General features: G+C 38.4%; 1 protein-coding gene across 2 annotated transcripts; it reads right to left on the bottom strand.

Moving 5' to 3' along the window:
• On the bottom strand, nucleotides 1–22,942 carry LOC100542110 (caprin-2). Of its 2 annotated transcripts, XM_010714388.3 has the most exons (16): nucleotides 22,855–22,942; nucleotides 22,182–22,444; nucleotides 20,340–20,402; nucleotides 17,302–17,388; nucleotides 14,643–14,881; nucleotides 13,282–13,364; nucleotides 12,093–12,254; nucleotides 11,578–11,621; nucleotides 9,392–10,234; nucleotides 8,477–8,518; nucleotides 5,288–5,419; nucleotides 4,996–5,083; nucleotides 4,234–4,289; nucleotides 3,557–3,667; nucleotides 1,869–1,979; nucleotides 1–1,233 (listed from the first exon to the last, which is right to left on the bottom strand). In XM_010714388.3, exons 2-16 carry the CDS (start codon nucleotides 22,428–22,430, stop codon nucleotides 1,057–1,059), a joined length of 2,487 nt encoding a protein of 828 aa, XP_010712690.1. In that variant the 5' UTR covers nucleotides 22,431–22,444; nucleotides 22,855–22,942; the 3' UTR covers nucleotides 1–1,056. The 2 variants fall into 2 exon arrangements, with proteins under 2 accessions (XP_010712690.1, XP_010712698.1); XM_010714396.3 differs by lacking the exon at nucleotides 8,477–8,518 and having other exon boundaries at nucleotides 22,855–22,941.
• Between the last annotated feature and the right edge of the window lie 8 nt (nucleotides 22,943–22,950).

The following is a 22,950-nucleotide window of genomic DNA, read 5'->3' as shown; positions in this document are numbered from 1 at the left end:
TAACTTGTATAAATAATATAATTACATAGTAGCTTAATTTTAATAGATTGAGTTTAGAACAACCTTCCCACCACTACTTGTGGTATAATTACATTAACATTCTGTACATCTAGGAAAGGTTCTACTGGAATCATTTCTACTAATACAGCAAGCCAAGAAAGGAACATTGTGGTAGTGATTTACTAAAGAACAAACCAAGATGTAAGGTGTTTTAGCTGTACCTAAAGTTCTTGTGCTTTGAAAAGCTATTAGCTACTTCTATCCCCCCACCATAACTGTCCAGAAAGTTGTAGAACTGCACGGGTGCACAGGTGCATTTGTTGAAACGGAAAATGCCTTTGGAAAGTTTCAGGTAATCACTTCCTAAGTTTGCTTTTGAGCAAGAATGTTAACTGAAAATTTCTACCATCTTCTGAAAAAGGGATCAGAGGAATAGACAAGCCTAAGTACAGAGAAGGAAGCATTAATTCCTAAATAGAGACCTTTCCTCTATGTCCCTCAAAAAACTTACATCCCAAACTGCTGGACAGTAGCAGTGTTAGCAGTGTTTGTGACATTAGTCACAATGAGAGATGCTATTTTTCAGGTCATACATTTGCAACAAGCACTGCTCAATCTGTGGACTACTCCAGGTATCTCATTAGGGATGGATATGGAGACAGTTTGATCTTTATGAAGGACATGTTCTCCATGATTCCAGTGGACTGAGTTTTATCCTGCTAATGCAAACAGTTTAAAAAGCAGCATGGCAGACTTCAACTTGAGAAAGCTTCATGGTACCAATAAGGATTCCATCTCTCTCCTCCACAGTCATCGACATCCACACATAAGAACAGTGCAAATACAGTCAACTCTATCTTGGTGAGTAGGTAGAAGCTGGTCAATTTAATATCTGACCTCTTAGTTCCTTAAGGATACTAAGATACTCCAGCCATTGAGGAAACAGTTCTAATCTAGATTTTTAACAAGGAAGCATCAAAATAATCTATCAAGTTTCTTATTACATCAAGGGGAAGCCAGCTTCCCCTGTATTAGGATTAAGTTTGAGCATGCTTCTCAATCATGAGTACGCATACTTACAGTCTGCATAGCTTGAAAGGGAGCTGCTGTTATTGTGACAGAACTGCTACTTGCTGGAGGAGACTGAAAGCTTTGGCCTTGTGGTACTGGTGTTACAGAGGTGCTTGAAGTTGGCAATGGTGACTGTGGCTCACTTGGGAGAGGAACAGTTGCCTGAGGGAAAGAATATAAATGTAACAAGAGGTCACTTGATAGTTATCAGGCAGTAACAGAAGCAGTTAAATTGTTCTAAAGCCTAGACTGACAGAAGTCAGCAGTTTCTACAGGATGACATTTGGACATAGTAAAGCTACAAAATAGCTTTTGCTTACAATTTCAAATCTTGCTGTGCATCCTCAGCAATCAGTATTTCTATTGCACTCTCTGCTGATGAAGTGAAATGTGCCTATGAGCTACTATACATACCACTCATTGTATGAATTTCACAATAAAGAGGCTTAGGTACTTTTATCCACCACTAAGGAAACATGGGATGCTCTCCATTCAGTTTGTTGGAAGATGATTTTCTGGTTGGAATTAAAAATAACTTATCCTTTCCAAAGGAACTCAGGTTTCTGTCTTTCTCCCTCCAACTTAATTACAATTCAGATTAGAAAGAGTGCTGAGTTTCCCAAAGTACTAACCAATATTAAAACTCATCTGTGCAGAGTGGCAGTGAAGCATTTATTTAAAACACCAATATACTCCACGAATCAGAAATCAAAAGAAATAAATCATAATCTATACATATTTGACCTTATCATACTACCCTTTTCAATAACATTTCTCAACTGTCTGCAATAGCTCACCTGGGCAATTTCAATCTTTTTAGGTATCAGTGGCTCAGAAATATGAGGACTTGTCTGATACAGTGGCTGGGAAGTATACTTGTCAGTCTCCTGAGACAGCGATGCTGATGCCTGGAAGAAGCCATACGCATTGACACGCTATTACAAGTACTAGAGGAAGCAAGAAGTTCTGCTAGAGCCACGCAATACCAGTGCATAAGTTGAAACAGATGGACTTTGAAAGACCAGGACAAACAATAAGTCTGAAGTGCACTAAATAGTTAGTTTAACCAAAAGTTGTAAGTGATTAGCTTTAAGGACTCAGACAATGTATTCTGTACAACTAGCCCTGCAAAGTCAGGTAATTCCAAAAAACTTTGCTTTGAGCAATTAAAGAGACACCAGTGTCAAACAGAAATATGTCTGGTATTAAGCATCTAGTAGATTTTTGTCTAACAAGGCTTCAGAGGAACAAACAAGGCTGGCAGATAGCCTTAACTAGGTAATGCACAGATTTTGTGAACTCACACCTGCAATACTAAGTCTAAGCAATTTTTGAACTTAGATTCACAGCCTAAGGATGAAGACTACCAAGTCTCATTCTTACCACATCATTACAGCTGCAAACAGAACTGCATTTCCATAACAGAAGAGTATACTCTTACTATGGAGTATATTCCCCAGTCATGCTGAGACCAAGTGAACCTTACTATTGCTTCATAGTCTTCTTGCTTCTCATGGACCATCTTGTGGATGAAGCAAGCCGTAACACTTCAAAGTTAAGTGATTAGGGATGGGCTAGGCACAAGAAACCCTAATCATAAACAGTATATTGGCAAAAACAGAGCATTCTCCTAAAAATCAGATGTTTGGCATAGTAAAGTTTCCTTGATTCACATTAAAACAAAGATACTCAAATATGGAAAATGTTACTGCATAATAAAAAAAGTGTCAAGAACCAGGCTAAAACCACTGATTCTAGACAAAGAATAACAGTCTTGATGGGGATGTTATAGTTATACAGTATATTGAGGAACACAGTAAATGCTACATACATTGTACACTGATAGCATATACATTAGCAGAAAAACACTTCATTATAATCTACATACATAGTATTAAGAGAGTCCAGTGTGAAGCTTAACTGCATTTCCAGTCACAGAAATACAGATCTAAGACAGTCATCAGCATAAACTGAAGCTATTTCTTCAGCTTTTAATATTTAAGGAATGCTAGCTCAAGATTTAATTGCATATAAATACAGATAAGACAGCAAATTTTGAAGTCTTAGCTCAATACCAGACAGTAAGATGCCAAGCATTTCTTCCATTGCTGCACAAGAGAACACCTGCTTTCAGCTTACAGCCTGCTACTGCATGACAATATCCACCCTAATTTATGGATCTTCCAGTCAGAGAGGGTTCTGCATTGAACAAAATAGAATTCTACAAGAAAACGTGTTACACTTTCTAGCCAGCATTTTTCTTTTCACACCCTTCCCATTTCAAGGGGCAGACTGTTCACTTTGCAATCGTGTGGTATTAGGAAGACTTTTCCAATGACCTTTACATTATCCATGATACACACTACTGTCACCTGCACTGACACTGTACAATTAAACACAGTCTGAGGAGAGGTCCTACTGCAGCTTTCTGCTAAGGCTGGCTATCACAGATCCTCAAATGTCAGTGAACACCAGAAAACATTACCTGTGCTGTCTGTGGTGTTACCAAGTCCTCAGTTTCAGAGCCAGAAAGTGTCTGATCAGCAGATGCTAGGGAAGTATTAGAACCATGCAGCGTCACGGATGATTCAGTAGCCTTGCAAGAACAAAAAACAGACAAGATTTTGAATTACCTTGAATACTTGACTGTCCCTGAAACTCAGAGTATTTACAAGCAAATCTCAGAATGATGCAGGACCTGAAGTACTCTGACCAGTAAATCAAAGCTTTTTTTTTTAAATTAAGAGTGTTTATTAGTGATATGTAAGCCTATTTAAAAGCCAAAGTAGTTTAGATATGCAAGCACATTAAGTGAACTTAAGATTCACCTAACAATGGCAGAAATTGCATCTTCAGCACAAGTAAGAATCTCAAAGATGAAGACATTCATGATCTAGAAATGCAGTATTTTCTCCTGCACACCACTAGCTATGACTTGAAACTAGGAGTTAAACATTGAACTATTTGAGCATACCTTCAACATATTTTACTTCAATAAAATAAAATTTGTTTCTCATTTCCTTTACGATAAGCACAAGAGCAGCCAACATTGACACATTTTTCTTTCAGGCTACTGAAGTGAATTTATATTATACTGGTTACAAAGCCAGTGTTATATCATTTCTTGGTTACTGCTTTGCCTCCTCAAGTTAGCCAACTTACTCGCAGGGGCTGTTGAAGAAGATCACTTTGACTTGGCAGTTTCTGTTCTTTTGAAGCTGTAAAAGAACATGAGTTAAGCAACAGTTTTTAAATTCAGAACATTCAGTATACAAAGACGCACTATTTTTAGAGTATGTTAGACTTGCATCATTAAATTACACCCATTTGAAAGCCTCAGTTTTGTTCTGTTTTTTGTTTGTTTTTAAAGAAAGCAGGTATCCAGTGATCAAAATATCTCTACCAAGGTAGAGACAATCACTTTCTAAATAAAAACCAAGACCAACTAAGTATTTTACAAACTGGGTAATTAATGTTTTACGGCCTACAAACCACCTAAATGACTTATCATGGCCAACTATATTAAGCTTGTTTTGTAAGTATAACAAGTTAACTGCTCTTGATCCTGAGCTCATTCATAGTCTGTATCTATATACCACATCTAGTAGCTATATACCACATCTAGACAAAATCTGGTATATTGACAACATGCCCACTCTGCAGCTGGATTTAGATGAACATGCAAGTTAGTGATTATACAAGCATTCCATTACTAGGCAAATAGTTTAAGCCACATCCAGCAATGGTTTAAAAAGTTAAAATGTTTGAGCTGCTCTGACAGATATTAGTATCCTTCATTTTTAAAGGAGGCTGTCTTCCCAACTAGGTGTTTTGATAGCCAAGCAAACCCTGCTGATTTATTATTATTATTTTTTTTTTTTTTAAACCAAAGCTTATACAGGTTATGCTTACAACATTACCTACCTACAGGGCTACTTGCTGGAGTAACTGAAGGTGGTTGAGATGAACCAATGGCACTTGGTGAAGCTTTATCAAAATCCAGAATGGATTCCTTTTGAAAAAAAGATCATTAGTTGGTAGAAAACTAGATTCCACATACAAACAAAACATTCATTTGACAAGTTGCTTTAACTAAGTAGAACTAGATCCATTCATTCAATGCAAACATGCACAGTCAGCACTGCGTTTTTCCTAACCTAGTATGCATTGGATCTGCTACAGCAGCAGAGCAAAAAAAAAAAACACCAAAACATACTTGCATGAAGTTATAAGTCCCTTGTATCTGAGTCATCAAATCCTGAAGCTTTTCCCTTCTCAGTACTGGATCTTTTGGAAGAGTTGAAGTAGAGCAAAATTCTGCAGCTGGCTGATGTACAGGTTTAGGCACCTATGAAGGAAAAAAAGATTACATTTAACACTGAAAACAAGGCAAACTGCTTCATCCAATATACTTCCAGTGTAAGCTATAAATACTGGGTACCACAGGCCAAGAAATTCTGTTTTTGATGTTTTCTGGTTCAAGTTCCCACTTCAGAAAAAAGGAAGAATCAGCTTACTGTTGTCATAACTAGTTAAGCCATAGAATTCACTTGATTTGGTTTCTTACAACCACGTACGTTCAAGTTGAGGCCAGAATAATCTTAATATCAGAACTGCGCCACTCAAGATTTAACATAGTTTCTCCCAGCCAAACACATGCCAGTAAGTACAGATCTTTTACTGGGGTGGCATTTTCAGACATTCTGAAGAAACTAAGAGATGTACTGCAGCAAGCAGGTTATTTATGATCAGACTGCTTTGCTTTCAGAGCCATATACTCTCAATGTAACAGCTCCAGCTGTCCGAAAGTATTTTACTACACTCTGAAGATCAGCATGAAATATTGGTGTGCATATACCTGCTAACCTAACTTTTTGTACCTCAACAATGACTTCTACAGAGCCTTATTACTCCTTGTTTCAGATGGTCTCCTAGTTGTTCTTCCGTACTGGTTTTCACTTTGCTTTGAGAAACAGAAATGTTTTATCAAAACACAGAACACTTTCATACAGTGCCAACATTTGTGTTTCCAGCAGATTACTATTTCAGTACTCTGTATAAGGGCATAATTGAGTATTTACATTAAGTCATTAGAAAAGTACATGGCAGAAGAGTACACGTGACATTTTTAATTGTCACACTAGATTCAAAAGAAATTAAAATGCCATCAACCTAATTTTAAGATAAGTCCAGATACATCTTTTCAACTACTTGAAACTAATCAATGCATTTGCAGAAGTTTCAGTAACACGCACAAAGAAGCCTACAGCATTCGGCCAGCTTCACAAAGCACAGTCCATGTACATGCACCACTGCATTAACACTGCATGAGTCCATTTTAGTACATGGCCCACATGATAGCTACTTCTTGAGCTGTGAGAAGTTCTATTTTACTCTAGAGTAAGAGTGGTACCTTTGTACTATCCATCTTAATTAGAAATTCAGATGCACAAGCAATAGCTTTTACTGCTGACTGCATGCAAGCTTTTACTGTTCTTGTTTCCAGTAACAAAAACCTATTACGGATCTAATACAAAAGTTACAGGTGAATAAAATTAAATCTAGGCAATTTATCAGTTAAGTAGGAGTCAACCTCCTCCTCCATCCCTCTTACCCATCCCTCACAAATACTTCATCTTGAAACACTTGCTGTCATGTGTTCTTCCTCTTCATTAAAATTCACTAAGACAAGTACACTACTATATATTGCTATGTATTTGCAAACAGGTAACAGTTTATTTGCCTTTAAGTCACCTAAGCAGGTAAATCTGGCAGTGTTTGAAGCTCTGTAGGTAATGATCAGTTTTAAATTCAACTTGCATATCAAACAAGTAAAAACTGCCTCAAAACATGGAAGCCGAAAAGTTTGCATTGTTTCACTTATGGTTGTTAAAGACTATGAACTCCTGCATGCTTCTGCAATTTGTTAGTCTTCTACTTTGCCCAATACTTTGAGATCATGCTTGATCCTTGTGGATCCTTTCTAACTACGAATATATTATGGCACTACATTTCTCAATAGTATACTGGCTGCATTGTTTGTTTTGACTAGGAGAGCATCCACTCAGGGGTTGTTATCTGATAGAGCCCTAAGCTAGAAATGAAGCAGAGGCTCTCCATTCCATAGAATTTTCAAGTGCCTGAAAATAAGGAAATCCACTAAGCAGAAGTAGACATATGGAAGCTCCCCAATATAGTTTTGTTCTATCATTAGTGTTTCAGCTTATATGTTCAAAACTAAAATTATTTAAAAGTTAAGTGCTGCACAGAGCATGTATGAAAAAGCAACAGAGTTCATCAGGCTTTGCATCTTGGTCAGAGATTATTTGAAAAGGAAGCACTCTACTTAAAACTTAATGTTTTAAGCCGAGAGGGTTTTCTAGTGAACAGTTAGATGCTGTTCTAAGTTACACATTTATGTAGAATAATGGTTAAAAGACCTACACATCAGCTCACTCAGCCCACCTTAAGTATGGCACTTTAAGAGTATGAACATTAAGTTAATAAGCATACTTCAAAGTCTCAAAATCTAGCAGCTTATGAGAAAATTTCAGAGCTCTAACATGCATTTCATGGAATAAGAAAAGGTTAGAAGTCAGCGTCAGAACAGAAGTTACACAAGCCTTTTATCTATCATGCACAAGGTCATTTCATAGGCTCTCCCAGGAAAACAAGTGGATTTCACATAGCATTGCCTCCCCTTGCTTTTCTTAAAAGTTTCACTAACTAAAAAGTTTAAAATATTTCAATTATGTTCTTTATATGCAGCTTAAGCAAAGCTAAGCATTCATTTTGATGAAGTGAGTTATAAAAAGCTAGCTAGGTTGATTGCACACTTTTTAATTATTTAGTGTACTTTTGATATAACAATTTGCCAACAGCACCTATGCAAAAAGCCAGCTGATGTTTCTTCATGGCCTGCTACATAAAGCAAAGTTCAGGAGCAAACAGGCTTCATTTACTAATTCAGCAAGCCAACATAAGCAGCACCTCATTTAATTTGGTGGACTTGCACACCTGCACATTACTAATGAGCACTCCTCAGCAGCTGGAATTTCCCCAGCTGACCTCTTCCTCAGCACAAAGTTTTGCCTAGCACTTAAGCCACCCATCTTATGCAAAATAAGGTACCCATCATATTAGAAACAATCTTACTTTTTGCTGACACCAGAAATTCCAAAATATCTTAAAATGCTTGAGGCTGTTCCCTAGTTCAAATGAACTCCATTATATTAACACTGTGTGTAGCTGGGTGTGCAGCACCTATTTGTGCTCAGTTATAGCATGAAAGAACAGTTCTGTACCTACAACACCACCACCAGATGTGATTCTACTCAGCTTAAGAGTAGAAGACAAAGCTGAAACACCTCACCCATTTGGTTACCCAGTGCTGCATGTTACCTACTCTTTTAATCTCATGTTCAATCTTCTGTTTGCGCTCCCGCCTCTAGAAGCAAGAACAATCATTTTTCAGTTTTGCCAGGTTTATTGATGAGACTAAGTTTAACCATTTGCCGTGAACAATATAAAGTAAATTGATTTCTGCTTTCTTGCAGAAAGAAGGTAAGTGCTGACAATAGTAACTTGTAGGAGAGAATTGAGCAATTCCTCATTTTCTTCCTCAAGTCTTACTTAACGGTGTAACTGAACTCTGCTTTGCCTACAAACCTTATCCATCTCTAAAGTAAGAATTGTTGCTATCTGAGCACAGGTAAGAAAAGCTAATTTAACATAAGCCTGGCAGTCTGCTCAGCCATCAACACTACAGTGGGTTTCATTTTACATTTCTAAAACAATTCCGTTGTTAGAATCTCCAGGGCAGCAGTATAGCTTTGCATTCATCTGGAAATACATATTTAAGCCTCTGTACAGTTGGTATTGCTTGAACTAGATGTTAGTTCCCTTGAATCAGCTATTTTAATCAAAAGCCTAAAAAATTACTGAAGTGCTATTTGTATGCAGTCACAGAAAGTATTTGATCCCCAGATGAGTCATACCTGCTTTGTACTGATAACAGTGGACAGAGCCAATAGCTGGGGATGAGCTAAGTTAATTCTTCTGTCTTACACATAAAGCAGTTAATCAAGGTTCAAACACAGCAATGCTGTGTTGACATAAAAAGCCAAGCAGCACACCATCTTACCATTCAAACATAAAGCTTAACTAACAGAATTGAATTACTTCACCTAAGGAAGAATGAAATGGGAATCTACACAGGTCTACAAGCTATACCTTGTAAAGCCTCTGCTAATAATGAAGCTTTAGTCCAATACACTAACGTCAAAGTTCATGACAGGTAATACTACATATGCCAACTCACTTCTTTGGGTTCCATATCAAACTTCTTTGGCCCCATCTGCTCCTTTGGCCCAACACTTGCAGCTCCCCAGGACTTCGGAGGATTCTGTAACTGCTGTGATGACACTTGCTGTTGCCTCTCAGCTGTTTCCCAAGCCTCTCGAGTTTCCTGCTTCTTTTGTTCTGGCTCCTCCCTAACATGTGCAGCCCAAGCCTTCACAGGCTTCTGCTTCTTCTGCTCTGGCTCTTCCCTAACATGCACTTCCCATGATTTCACAGGCTCTTGCTTCTTTTGTTCTGGTTCCTCCCTAGTTTGGGTTACCCAAGGTTTTGGAGATTCCTGTTTTTGCTCTGGTTCTTCCTTAGCTTTTGTTACCCAAGGTTTTGGGGACTCTTGTTTTCTCTGTTCCTGATCTTCCCTAATTTTTGCTACCCATGGCTTAGGAGATTCCTGTTTCTTCTGATCCTGCTCTTCCCTAACCTTTGCTATCCAAGGTTTGGAGGACTCCTGTTCCTCTCGAACGCGTGCTACCCAGGCCTTCGGAGCTTCTTGCTTCTTCTGTTCTTCTTCAACACGGGTCTCCCAAGACTTTGTAGGCTCACGCTTCTGTTCCTCTTCTTTAACATGAGCTTCCCAATGCTTTGGTGAATCTGGCCTTTTTGTTTCTTGCTGCCTAACACGAGATTCCCAAGGCTTTAATGTCTCTTTTTTCTGCTTCTGCTCCTGCTCTTCAATATCAACAAGCATTTCCCAGGATTTTGGAGGTTCTTGCTTTCTAGCACACTCAGCTTCCCAAGACTTGGGCTCTTCTGGCTTCTTCTTGACAGAGTATTCTGCTTCAGGCAAATAACGCCTGTTGAGAAACTATATAGACCAAAGAAACTTAATGGCTCCAAGAAAACATTTTGCTACTACAGTTCAGGTCAGTTAAGTTAGGTCATCCAGCTACTCAAAGCTCGGCTAAATGTAGAATCTAAGCAGTTTAAGTTCTAGCCATAGAAACCACGTAGCCAGTTATGGCTTTACTCTACAACACTGCAGATTAGCATGGTTTTTTTTTTCTTGGTGTGCCACAGAAGTATGAAAACAATCTCGAACAGCACAAGTGAAACATAGTTAAGCTGAGTGAATCTATGATCCTTATCCTCAAGGCTAACTGAAGTTCTCAGGCAGTAACAATATCAAGTTGTGCCTTTTGTAAAAGGTAGCTCTCCTAAACATGCAGAAGTCTGTAGTATCAACTATTAGCCGTTTTAGTAAGCATAGCACCACCATCTCCTCTCAGAATGTTTGACGTAAGTAGTGTGCAGTAATCAAGTATAACTGATTCATAGACAGTTTAAATACTCATCAGTTTCTGATTTAATACAGTTGGACTTCATTCTGTTAATATTACCAATATTCTGTCAGTTTTCAACTAAGATATCCTAAAGACGTCCTGAGTTACTACTTTGTCATAAACAGGAAGTCAGTATCTGAAGTGAAGACATCCTGGCTATGATTTTTCTGACATGGTACCAGGAAAAGTTTAGAATCTGAATGTTACCAGACATTACAAAGCTTTGTTCTGGACTATTTCTCTAGTGAGCTATTCTAAAAGAGGGATTCAGCATTTTAAAGAACCACTATTTGTGCTTCCAAAAAACCAAACACTCCTTCCCTTCATTTTGAACCAAATCTAATAGCTTTCATGCTATTGCCAGTTGAAGCTTGAGTACTTAAACTCAAGAGTTAGAAGGGCTATTGAAGTAAATCTTTACACCTTTATGCACACATGGTTGTCTTGGGATCCTCAGTCTTCTGAGAAATCAGTAAGATTTGCATCATTCTCAAAGCTATCAATACTAAGTCCTCTGCTTGGCTTTTAGGGAAACCTTTATTACATGCTATTTTTTCTCTATACTGTAGCACACAAAATCAGCATTTTCACTCTAAAGATTGATGTCTTAGTTTGTTCAGAAAAGAAACAGAGCATTGAAGTACTGTATTGCTTTATGTAATTTTTCCCCATTTACCCCCAAATGCCTTACGGGAGCCACAAATGTGGAGTAGAAATAAAGGCAACTAGGTCTTCTGTAACATTCCTACATAAGGAAGCATCTTAGCTGTTATTCAGGCTTTTTGAAATTTGAAGGGCTGAGAAATGCAGTAATATTTCTAATAAATCACAATACTAAAGAAAAACAACTAACAGTGGAGCATCTTACCTCCTGTGGCTGTATTTCAGACTTCATAAGCTCCACAAGGGATTCTAGAGAAAGGATGTTAATTTGTTTCAACTGATCAAATGCAGAGAGGCAAGCTAAACAACAGCAAGTCTCTAATTCTATTTGAATACTAATACCAATGGCTAAACTTGATGCAATGAAATCTCATCTCAGTCTAAATATTTCATGTTGAATGCCATTTTCCATTTTCTGATCATATTCTAACACTTGCAGAAATTACCTGAAACAATTAAGTTTTCGGTAAAAGGAATATTATGTTTCTCACACAGAGGTACGCTCAAGAGGTAAAAACAACCCATTACTATTAATTAGTATTTCCCTCCCCCAAAACAGAGCAAACCCTTCAGGTTTAGTTTTAATTACTGAATTGAAAGCAAGCTATAGGATTAGACTTAGCATCAAGCTATGCAAAAAAAATAAATAAATAAATCAATGCTTAGTTCAAGCTTAGCCCAATATTTTAAATACAGAAATCGTACCCTGAAATAATCTACCTGTTTCTTTGATAGGTTCTCCTTTTGACATCTGTCTTGTCCTCTCAGATTTTCGATGTACTTCTTCCAATTCTTTTACTGGCACAGTGGTGCGAGGAGTTGGAATACTTTCAAAGTAACCAGAGTCTAGAAGTTTGGATAACAAGTCCTTCATGTGTTTATCTGAAGAGTTAAAAAAGTTTATGAAGTTAAAATATGCAAATTCAAAATCAAGGAGTATTTAGATTACAGACCAAGACTATTCCCATATATAAATTGCAACTTCTCCAGCTACTTACACCTCTTGCCAAATTATATAAATATTTTTAAAGGAAATATATCTGTCAGACCACTTAATTTAGCAGAAAATATCTTTACAATCTAGAGGTAAGACTGTAGTTTGTGTTTAGACATATATAAGGTGATTATTAGCAACATCAGACCACAAGCCAAAAAACGATTTGTTTCACATCCGTGAACTAAAACAGTGTTGATACTAACAGCAGGTTGTGCTGGTTGTAGCAGAGGTAAAGCTATAACGTGGTCATTATGTAACTGCCCTACAGACCCTCCTCCCAGCAATAAGATCCTGCAAGAGGAAAAAAAGAACTGAAAAAAAGAAAAAGGAGAAAAGCCCTTGTTCAAGATTGTTCAAGGGCTTTTGAAATTAAAAGGACAAAAGAATACGCAGAGTCCCATAGATTCTGGTGCATGATAAAGTGAGTATATTTTCAATAGGTGAAACTGCACTGTAGATGATCAGAGCTCCCACCCAGTTTCATTAACAACTGTTGTTCCTCAGTGTCATATCTTGACAGCCAAGACATCAGTATATTCAGCTAAGCATTATGGTCAGTAACAGAGTTCCACACTTAATCCATTTACACAGCTATCCAACACACTCCCACTACCATTCAGTAAATTCATGCAGTTACTATTGAGTTGCTACCAATATTCCTCAGAACAATCTAGGCTCACACTGAAGACACAGGACATCAGTATAAGACAATGGTTTCTTCATCCAGGGAAAGATTACTGCATTGTTACTAATCTATACTTAATAACTAAACAGCTCTTCCTCGGAGAACCGAGTTGCACACAGCACTTGAATATACATGAAGACATGTAAATCAACAACTTCCATTTGTTTTAGATATTAATAGCACACAAGCTTTAGACCTCATTTATTTCCTCCAGATGAAGCACTTACATGTTGTTCCAACCACAGGTTTCTCGCTGCCTTCTAGAAGGTCCCAAAAGTAAAGAGATGATTGTTCCATTTGATCTTCAACGCTAGAAAAGAAAAAAAAATCATTTTACCAGGTAGAAATGTAGCTAAAAATCAAGTTTTGTACTATCCCCAATATCCTTCATTGGGAAATACTAACATTTAGCCTTCTGGAATAAGGCTGAAAACAGTAAATCCTCAACACCACTATGCGCTAGAAAAGATAAATTTTAATATTTGCAGACGATTCAGTCTAGCAAATAAACTTGTTTATAACTTAGACAAATTGGAAAGCCTAGCATTATCCCACAAAGCAACATGGCTGGACTTCATCCTGAGCCAGGAATCCCAGTCAGGGAAACCATTATCTCTTAATCAGCCTACTGCCTGCCTCATTTATTGGACACATGCACAAAGGTAGCCATCACCAGTTCCAGTCATTCTGCTAGGTGAAACATTTGGTCATAGGCCCATAGTTCTCCTCCTCTGCTCCCCAGCCCCCAGATGATGTTAAAGGGCATCAACATGAAACTTACTGTCAACGGAAAGGGTAATGATTTTGTGGAATAAATAACCACAAGAATTAATATAGAACTGTTTTTTTCCCACCAAGATGAAACACTATTGTATTTTTAGTAAGTAACTTTAGAAGTTAACTTTTAAGAGCTAAGATTAACCTAGTTTAGCATGTGTGATAAATGATTAAGAATTTCAGGAAGTCACTTTTCACAATGAAAATAACTACTTTTCCACAAAGTGTTTCAGATTACCATCTAACAGGTTTTCCATGTTTATGCACAGTCCACTGCAGTCTTAAGGCAGTGAAGGAAAGCATTACTAGCAGTCATAATACAACGATAGGTACTACCATACACCACAACCTTACAGTGAGTGATAGAGCTCAAGTTTGTCATATCTTAAAGGACCACTATGTTAAATTCCTTTACCCTAAAGCAGCTCATCTTGATTATCACATGAATGGAACAGATCTCATCTTTACTGCATTTTTATTAGAGGTACAGCAAGACCTCAATGAAGCAGCACGCCACCAAGCTTCCTACTTATGGTGATATTGCAGTGCCTCCCCAGGGAAGTACAAAAAGATACAAACCCTCCTATGTTATATGTAGTCTGAACAACTGGAAAAGTGGGTACAGTAGCTTTCCTTTAAGGCTCAGAGTGAAGTAGTTCTGCCATATTCCAAGATCTAGCCTAGAGAAAGTGCACTGTATGGAGTCTTAATTAGTGCCCCAAACCATAACATTTCAAGACATGGCAGTATCAAACAGGACACTTACTGTAGCAAACAAAGTATACTCATTACACAAAAGTACTGAACTTACCTCAAGCTCTCATTTCTTTCTGGACACGTCAGTTTTGCAAATCTTATGAGGTAGTCTAGTTCTTTAGAAGGCAAGTATATTGCACCATTCACACCACCTTTGAAATCTTTCTGAACATGCTCTTGAGTAAAGTTCTGCAGAACATACTGGACTTGAAGAATTGTACGCAGTTTTTTCTTCTCTGCTTCAAGCTTCAATAGACTCTCTCTTCGCTGGGCCTTCTTCTGTGCTTTCAGCAACTATTTCAATATATTAAACCAACAGTTAAACAGATGAACAAGAAGATTCTAGAACAGAACAGTTCTAGTATTGATCACCCTACACTAAAAAAAAAACTATAACCTTGGTTAGATAAACACCTAGTTCTTTCTTCAGATAGAAAACCTTGCGAGTTCTTCCTCTGGCAGATTTCCCCATTTCTCCATTCATTCTCTACACCTATAGCTTTAAATGAAACTGGATACTGGCAGATTCACTCTTAATTTTCCTCTGCTATATTTGCATAGTATATCACTGCTAATTACTTTAATTGCTTTCCAGAGTGAATAAAGGAAATTGATAGAATTAATACCAATGCACAAACTTAAGCCCATCTGACATTTATGATGTCAGATGCAGAAGCTGTCTCAAACTGCTCCTAGGGAGAAAACTACCTGCCTACTTTGAACATTCCAGTTCAAATAATATAGTAGAGTCCTACAGTTATTCTGTTAGCAAAAGGCTGAAGCACTCAAATAAGAAAGTCACAGAATATATACAACCTCCATGCCCCCAGCATTTCAATATCTATTAGAACTAGAGTCAAGAAAAAAGTGTTAGCTTGTATTTTAAATATAGCTTAAGCTCAAGAATAAACCTGAACTAGCAGAAGCTAATGATAAGATTTTGATTACTAAAAATACCTACAGCAAGGCACATTGGCTCACAAACCTTTATTTCTGCTGTTTTACAGGAAGCTATGTAGAGGAAAGCTATGAGATAAGCTCTGTTTTGATACTCAGCATAGTGGTTTGTGTTCAACACGATAATCAAGTGAACCCAAAAGCAGCAATACCACTGGAAAGGCTAAAACCACACAATGCAGTAAGCCTCTCAAAGCCCTACCTGCAGTCACTACACATACAAGAAAAGAAGTCTAAGCAAAATTGCTTGGGTCTCAGTCACAAACAGGCTATTTTACTAGTCTAGCTTGTCAGTATTATACAAGAGGCAAAGAAATTCTGCCAGAGGAGTGACTAATCATGTTTTGCATCCCCAGCACTACATCAGATCAGATCTTTTCACAAGAACTGCATTTTCCTGAGAGCCAAGAAACTAATTTCTCTAGCAGTCAAAGAAAGCACTTGCTTACATGAAAACACACCACATCAAATCCCGAATGAAGTCCTAAATAAAACACTAGAATTGTAAGTTGCCATAATTAGAGAAGACTACAGCAGAATAAGTAGCAAAGTCCTTCATCTTCAGTAAAATTTTACCAAGAGCTGTACTAACTGAAGCCAAAATTACTTAAAACCAGTACTTTCCATACTGGAAATAAACTGGAAAAAAGTATTTCATTCAGAAGGAACCTTAAGAGGTCATCTAGCCCAGCCTCCAGAACAACAAAGAATGATGCTGAATCAAGAACCAACCACTTAGTTTTCACAGAATCACAGAATGTCCCAGGTTGGAAAGGACCTCAAGGATCATGAGACTCCAAGCCCCCGCCACATGCAGGGCCACCAACCTCTCTATTTAATGCTGGACCAGGCTGCGCAGGGCCCCATCCAATCTGGCCTTGGCCTACTTCACTGTAGTCAGGTCTCAAATACCTGAGGAGAGATTCAATAGCTTCTCTAGGCAGTCTGTTCTAGTACTCAGTTGTCAGTGACAGTTTCCCTCCTATTTAGTTGGAATCTGCTATTTCAGTTTCTTATTCATTCTTCTACATACCTCACAACAAAGACTAGCTCTATCTTTTATGGTATCTGAGGACTAATATTACATATCTCCTGCCAATTCTTCACTTCTCAGGGTTCAGTAAGCCCCGTTCTTCCAGGCCTTCACTGATCTCCTCCTCTAGCACCCGGCCATAGAGGGGCCTGTCAGTGGACTCAAATCATCTATAACATCTGTGTACTGAGTAGCCAGGGATAGACACAGCTGGTTTAATGAACACCAAGTGAAAATAATCAGTTCCCTTTAAATACTGGCTAGGATCTGGTCTTCACTGCTACAGGAATATGCACTTCACTTTGGCTGCTGCCCACAAGGAGGACCTCCGTGGACTTTTCAGTTGAGCTGATCATCCACCATTCCACACCTACACAGGGATTGAGTCTACTCTAGGCACAAGCTATAGGCAAGATGGTTCCATTTTAAATTTAAGTAAAATAGAGTCATCTCAAATACAGACAAGTTCAAATTATTCAGTTTACTTAAGCACAAGTTCTTACAACAATACACAGAGAACGCTACATTGAAGACAGCATTACACAGTTGTCAGTATTTACTCTGATCTACTGTGCATTCCAGACACTATAAACAGATTGTTCACCTGAGTTCTGAGACAAACTTCTTAGCAATCTGCACAGTGGCATGTAAATATAGCAATTAGAGGAACAGTGCAAAATTCAGTCAACTCCTGACAATGTCATGAACAACATTTTATACTCACATCTTGGCTAAGACCTGAAAATGTCTTCTGAAGCTCCTTGGCAAATTCTAGATTGTGTACTACTTCATCATATTTCTCTACTGCCTCCTATAAAGAAATAGATAAAAGTACATTTAATACTTAAGACTACTGGTTGCATCTCAAACCTATTTTACTTTATCCCACTGCAGAGCTAAGTAATCCGTGGGTTGTTCTTTGACACTAACTTGTAACAACTTACACTGTCTATCAATAACCACCTGAGATGCATTTTCCATGCAATACCTTATGCAATGCTTGCTATGCTAATGCTGAAACAGGAAAGCTTAAATCTCTTATTTTCCATTTTCCTTTTTGTTTCTGCAAGTCTCAACAATCAGATAAAAACAGCTATTTATCGTCAGATACTAACATGAAAGCTTGAAAGAATTACAGAAGACAAGTTTAGTACTGAGCCTTTAGCCTGATGCTTAGCTGAAACACCTTTATAGGTAATTCATAAAAGCTTTCAGAAGTTAATGGTATGGAGGGCAAGCCATTTTTTACTGAAGTCTTGCAAATTTTATTCCTACAAGTAAAGCAGTGTTTCTGACTTCATTAATGGCTTTAACACATCTTACTCCATCAACTTCAAAAAGAATGTAAATTCTTAATTACATTTTTATTTATATACATTATGAATTCCTTCCCTTTTCCACTGAGAAGTAAATTCATTTTTAAGTTCTCCTTGAAGTCTGAAGATAGCAAAATGCTGTAGTTCAGATATGCTGCGCATACCCACTTAACATAAGGAACACTCAGGAAGTAAGAAGTTAAATTTAACTTCAGCACATGTGCTTTATTATGAATATAAACCAAGCTGAGTGTGAGATATCAAAGTTAGACCGACAGGCCATTTCTAACACAACATAAAGCTCTTCCAATGTAGTAATGTTGACACATGTGCTTTATCACTGCAGTGGTAAAGCTTCACCTACTGTCCCAATAACATTTGGAATTTGCAAATTAGCTGTGCTCTTAAGAAACTGAAAAGCAATTACAGTTTATGTTATTCCATTTGTCTGATTGACAACCTAGGAAAAAGCAATAGCTTCCTTTTGTCACACAGCTGTTATTAACATCCATTAACAGAAACATTCATGTTTGAGTAAGAGTTAGCTCCTGGTCTGACAGTAAGGAATAATCAGCTGAGCCACAGCAGGCCAGAACAGTATTGCCAAAGGAGACAGTAAACTTGCTGTGAGCTCCTTATTTTTGAAATTTTTTTCCTAAAGTAAGCACACTAATTGCTCATATCATTGCTCACACACCACGAGCAATTAATTTCATTCAAAGTGCTCATCACCACACGTGTATTTGTGTGAAAAACAATGAAAAATATAGAGTTGGCAAGGTGCTTCAGAGCTCTTCTGTATTACGTCCAGTTAAGCTTTATTTCAGAAACTTTATTAACCTCTGTTTTAGTTTCAAGCACCAGATCCCGGTAGTTGTATATACATCAGTAATTCACAATTGAAGTGTAAAAATGCAGTTTTTCTGTACCTTAATGGAGTACCTGAAATAAGGACTTGATCAGAGCAGTTACATATTGAGCACTTCTAGAGCAGCCATCTGAAGTTTAATTACCGAGTCAGTTCACTATCAAGATGGAATCTTATTCTGTTTTAAAAGCCTGAGACACTCCAAACTCTGGTAAGTATACTAACTATACTGAACACCTAACAGTCGCTAAATACTGAAGTTAAGCTCAGCTGGAATAGTGAAAGCCAGTTACAAACTTCATCGCCTACACATTTTCCAAAGCCAGTGCAGCTGGGTGCATTCTGCAAACAAAACACCTACAGAATCCCCTATCTCTTTAGACCATACTTTGTAATTTCCACTTTCTCCTGTTGTTTTTTCATATTCCAAAGCACAGACCAAGCAAAAAAAAAAAAACAACAAACCAGTCACATTAAGGAGTAGCTCTGCAGCATGTTCCAGATTAACAGCTTAAAGGAAAATACTGCTCAATAATCTATCAGCAACAGAAGACAACTGATAGTTTAACACTTGGGATCTTAATAAAAGAGAATGCTCTTTCCCCATCCATTTCCAAGTGGAGTGTTGAAATAAAAGGTAATCTCACTTCACATGAGATTTAATTAATTTGCTTCTGTGCTTAAGAAGGCAAGAGACATCAGATTCCATAGAAAAGTATTAAATGATTGTTTGCTCCAACAGGTCTTGTCTACTTTTAAGCAGACAGTTATTTCCTCTCGTCTCCTTCATGATTAGTCATCCTTTACAAAGGATTACAAGTACAGATACATTTGTGTTCCCATATTGCTGCACTGTGATGAAGCTAATAGCCAATGGATTCTTTTTCCAGCTAGCCCATTATGAGAGTCAGCACAAACACAAATAATAGCCAGTGCCCTTTGTTACAGAAATGCTCTTAACCCATCTCTGAAGCACACTTTAAAACACGCAACTGCTCAGTAATCAGAGCAATAAACCCCTTGAATTGTGTGGCACCTCACCACTCAGCAACAGCTTTCATGTTATAGAGAACTACGTATATGTATATATGGTTTTTCATTTCAGAAAACATGAAGTCCAAGACAAAAAAGCCAGAACCAGTTTTAACACCAAGAGAGTGGAAGCTAACTTCACACTTGCTGATTAGCAGTCTCGCATCCCAGCATTCAAAACTCTAGTGGTCTTAGAGCTAACGTGATTTCAGCTAACATCTACTAATTAAGTACTGAGGATTAGCTAGCCTAGAAGAGTTGAGGTCTGTGTTCTAATGTGGCAACACCACAAACATATTAGATGTGGATACTTCATCATGAGATATTGAGGAACACTGAATTTGAAAGACTACAGAGCAATTTTAAGACCTTCTGTACACATGAAGGCTAAAGCTTACCCATTCAGCTTTATTACCAACTTGCCCATTTTGTTTGGCAAAAAAAAACAAACAACAAACAATGAAAGTCCACAAGCATTTCTTCTGCAAAGTTACATCACTGCATCTTTCAATCAAATCCATCCACTCCCACACAATGCAAGCTTACCAACTGGTCTTGATTGAGGGCCTCTCCCTTCTTCAGTCGATCTTTGTAGTCTTCTAGTTTGAGCTACAGGAAAATTTAAAGTCAGTTTTTATACTTATTTCTAATGTTTAGAATGAGTGAAGTATTCTCTTTAAATCTGCATACTGCAGCAAAACAGTAATTTTACTACCTCCTTTAACTTTCAGGAGTAGAGAACACAGATTTAGCTGTTCCTTTGATTTTGCAAACTCAGTCTCCAGGGCTGCCTCGTTCCCTTTTATCCCCATTCATACCTTTTATCTTTTTTCCCTACTGCCTTTGTTTCATTTAAGAAATAATACATTGACCTTAGATCTTTAAGAGGCTCCAAACATATTCACCATCTTCATTTCAAAGTATTGTGTCTTTTCATTTTTCCAAGCCAATGTCACACTTAGTTATTCTATCCTGGAATAGTCCTACTTAATTTTCTACTGTATGTGTATCAGAATCTAAGGTAATCAGGATTTTATTGCACTATTTCCTAAGAAAATGGACTACTACATTCAAATAAAGTTTTTTTTTCTAATGCACTTAAGTAAATAGTTTCTAACAGCTGAAATGAACTATGTAAAAATAAATTACTAGGTATTGCAAGTATCCTTAACCACGGGAAAAATGAAACATACACCGCCATGAAATTGAACATTATTTCATTTATCTGCCCAAATAGGTTTTACTAACACAGTATCTAGGACCAGGAATACTTCCTACTCATTCTAGCAAGTCACTTTCATTTGCTAGTGAGGCCATATTGTAACGTGCTAACCTGAAACAAATAAAAATACTGGAGAAGCTCACAATAGACTTCCTTGGCCAAGATAGAATAAATGCAGTTGCTTAATCACAAAGACAACATGCTTATCTGAGATTATTCAGAAATGCAGCATAATGCATGACATAAGAGACAGCAGTAATACTTGAACATCTGCAGGAGAATCAATTTCCATAGTCACATAGCCTTATCTAAACCCCCTTCTCACTCTAAAACATGATGCATAGTTTTTTTCTTTTTTTGAACACATTTATAGAGTCACAGCAGCAGTTTCTTTAGTTCCATAGAAAACAACGTTCTCTTGATTTATAATCACACGTAGATATACCTTTCAGTTACCAAGCAATCAGTGAAGAAGTCCTAGAACACAAAAGCTTGAGAGGCTACAGCTGCAATGTTTTAGATGTATAGCATCAATACTCATTAACTGTATTCCCTGGAAAAAAGGCACAGCTCCAACTCAAAAAAAAGCAGGCTTTGGCATCTCTCAGCATAGGAGCCTTCTGCTGAACAACATTTGTCTATATATAAAATATAGCAGTCGATCCACGTATATGGCAGTACATAGTTAACATGATTTGACATTGCTTTAGCCAGAGCAAAGACTGCTCATGTTCTTACTTATATCCCTACATCCTAGTATTAATGCATACAATCAATAGAAATACAGACTTTTTTTTTTTAAAGGCATTGAACTACATCAGAACAGCTCTAAGTCTGTTCTGAACTCAGCCTGTCAGAGAAGCACCCCAACGCTGACCAGCAGTCACTTACCTCTGAATTAATTACCACAGAGCAGCTTCTGAGTTGCTACACCCCTGCTTCTACGAAACAGCGCTGTGCTCGCATCACATCAAATGCGAGCAGCCCCATCACAAGAATAAAGAACACTTTTTTCCCCCACTATGCAGTAACAAAACAAAACTCATGAAAGGCGCAGAACACTGATGTTTTAAGAAGCCCTGGATTATTACACACACGCCCTTATACTAAAAAGTCCTCCCGTCAGCCATTTAGCAGAGTGCCACCCCAGCAGGAAGACACGTTACCTTCTTCTTCTCGATATTCCTGATCTTGTGTTTGAGGCAGATGAGCCCATTGTCGATGTAGGTCTCGTACGCCTGGGAAGGAGAGGCCGCCGAGTTCAGCGCGGCCTGCAGCGGGCTGGCAGAGGGCTGGTTGTCCCCGGCCGGGGTCACCTGCTGCTTGGCTGCCTTCATACTCTTCTCCTCCCCCTCCTCCGACCGGCCTGAAGGTGAGGATGGGCAACGGAAAGGGGCTTGGGAAAGCTGCACCATTGAAAAGGATGGAGCTGCAAGGGAACTGCGCTTGTTTAGCTCTCTTTTCTCAAGTTACACCTTATCACGCTTTGACAGAGAAACACGGAGCCGCAGCACAGAGCCTTGGTAAGGACGCGTTCCCTGCCTTGCCCTCTCCTCCCTCCCTCTCCGAATATCTGCATCAGGGATTTCAGAGCGAGGCAAACTTACGCGTGGTCCACCCACGACAGCAGAAACGACTCACACACACACAGACACACACACACACACACACACACACACAGACCCGGCAGCAGAAGGCACGCTTCTAGAAGCCCAAATGCCCGATGAACACCGGGCTGCCTTGCCGCACGCAGTGCCCGCAGGGAACAGCGGCAAGCGCGCACCTGCGTGCCGTGCCCGGCTCTCCCATCCCATTAAAACGCTTTTACCCCTCCCTGACCTTCGCCGCAATCCAAGCGGCGCCGCAGCCTTAGAAGCTCCCGACGGAAAAGAGCGAAAAGGCAAAAAGCTGCGTAACACGGCGGTGCAGCCGCAC

This window comes from Meleagris gallopavo, chromosome 1, assembly GCF_000146605.3.
Source record: "Meleagris gallopavo isolate NT-WF06-2002-E0010 breed Aviagen turkey brand Nicholas breeding stock chromosome 1, Turkey_5.1, whole genome shotgun sequence".
Classification (NCBI taxonomy): domain Eukaryota; kingdom Metazoa; phylum Chordata; class Aves; order Galliformes; family Phasianidae; genus Meleagris; species Meleagris gallopavo.
The sequence above is the reverse complement of the archived record's forward strand: the minus strand, read 5'-3'. Positions and strand labels throughout refer to the sequence as shown.

What these genes read in the sequence shown, in the direction of transcription:
- LOC100542110 (XM_010714388.3), bottom strand. Translation starts at nt 22,430, where the DNA reads ATGGTGCAGCTTTCCCAAGCCCCTTTCCGTTGCCCATCCTCACCTTCA. An exon ending in TTGAACATGAGATTAAAAGA is followed by an intron (nt 5,420 to 8,476) that starts GTAGGTAACATG and finishes TTTCCTTCATAG; the next exon opens with GTGCCTAAACCTGTACATCA. An exon ending in AAAAGATTGAAATTGCCCAG is followed by an intron (nt 1,234 to 1,868) that starts GTGAGCTATTGC and finishes TCTTTCCCTCAG; the next exon opens with GCAACTGTTCCTCTCCCAAG.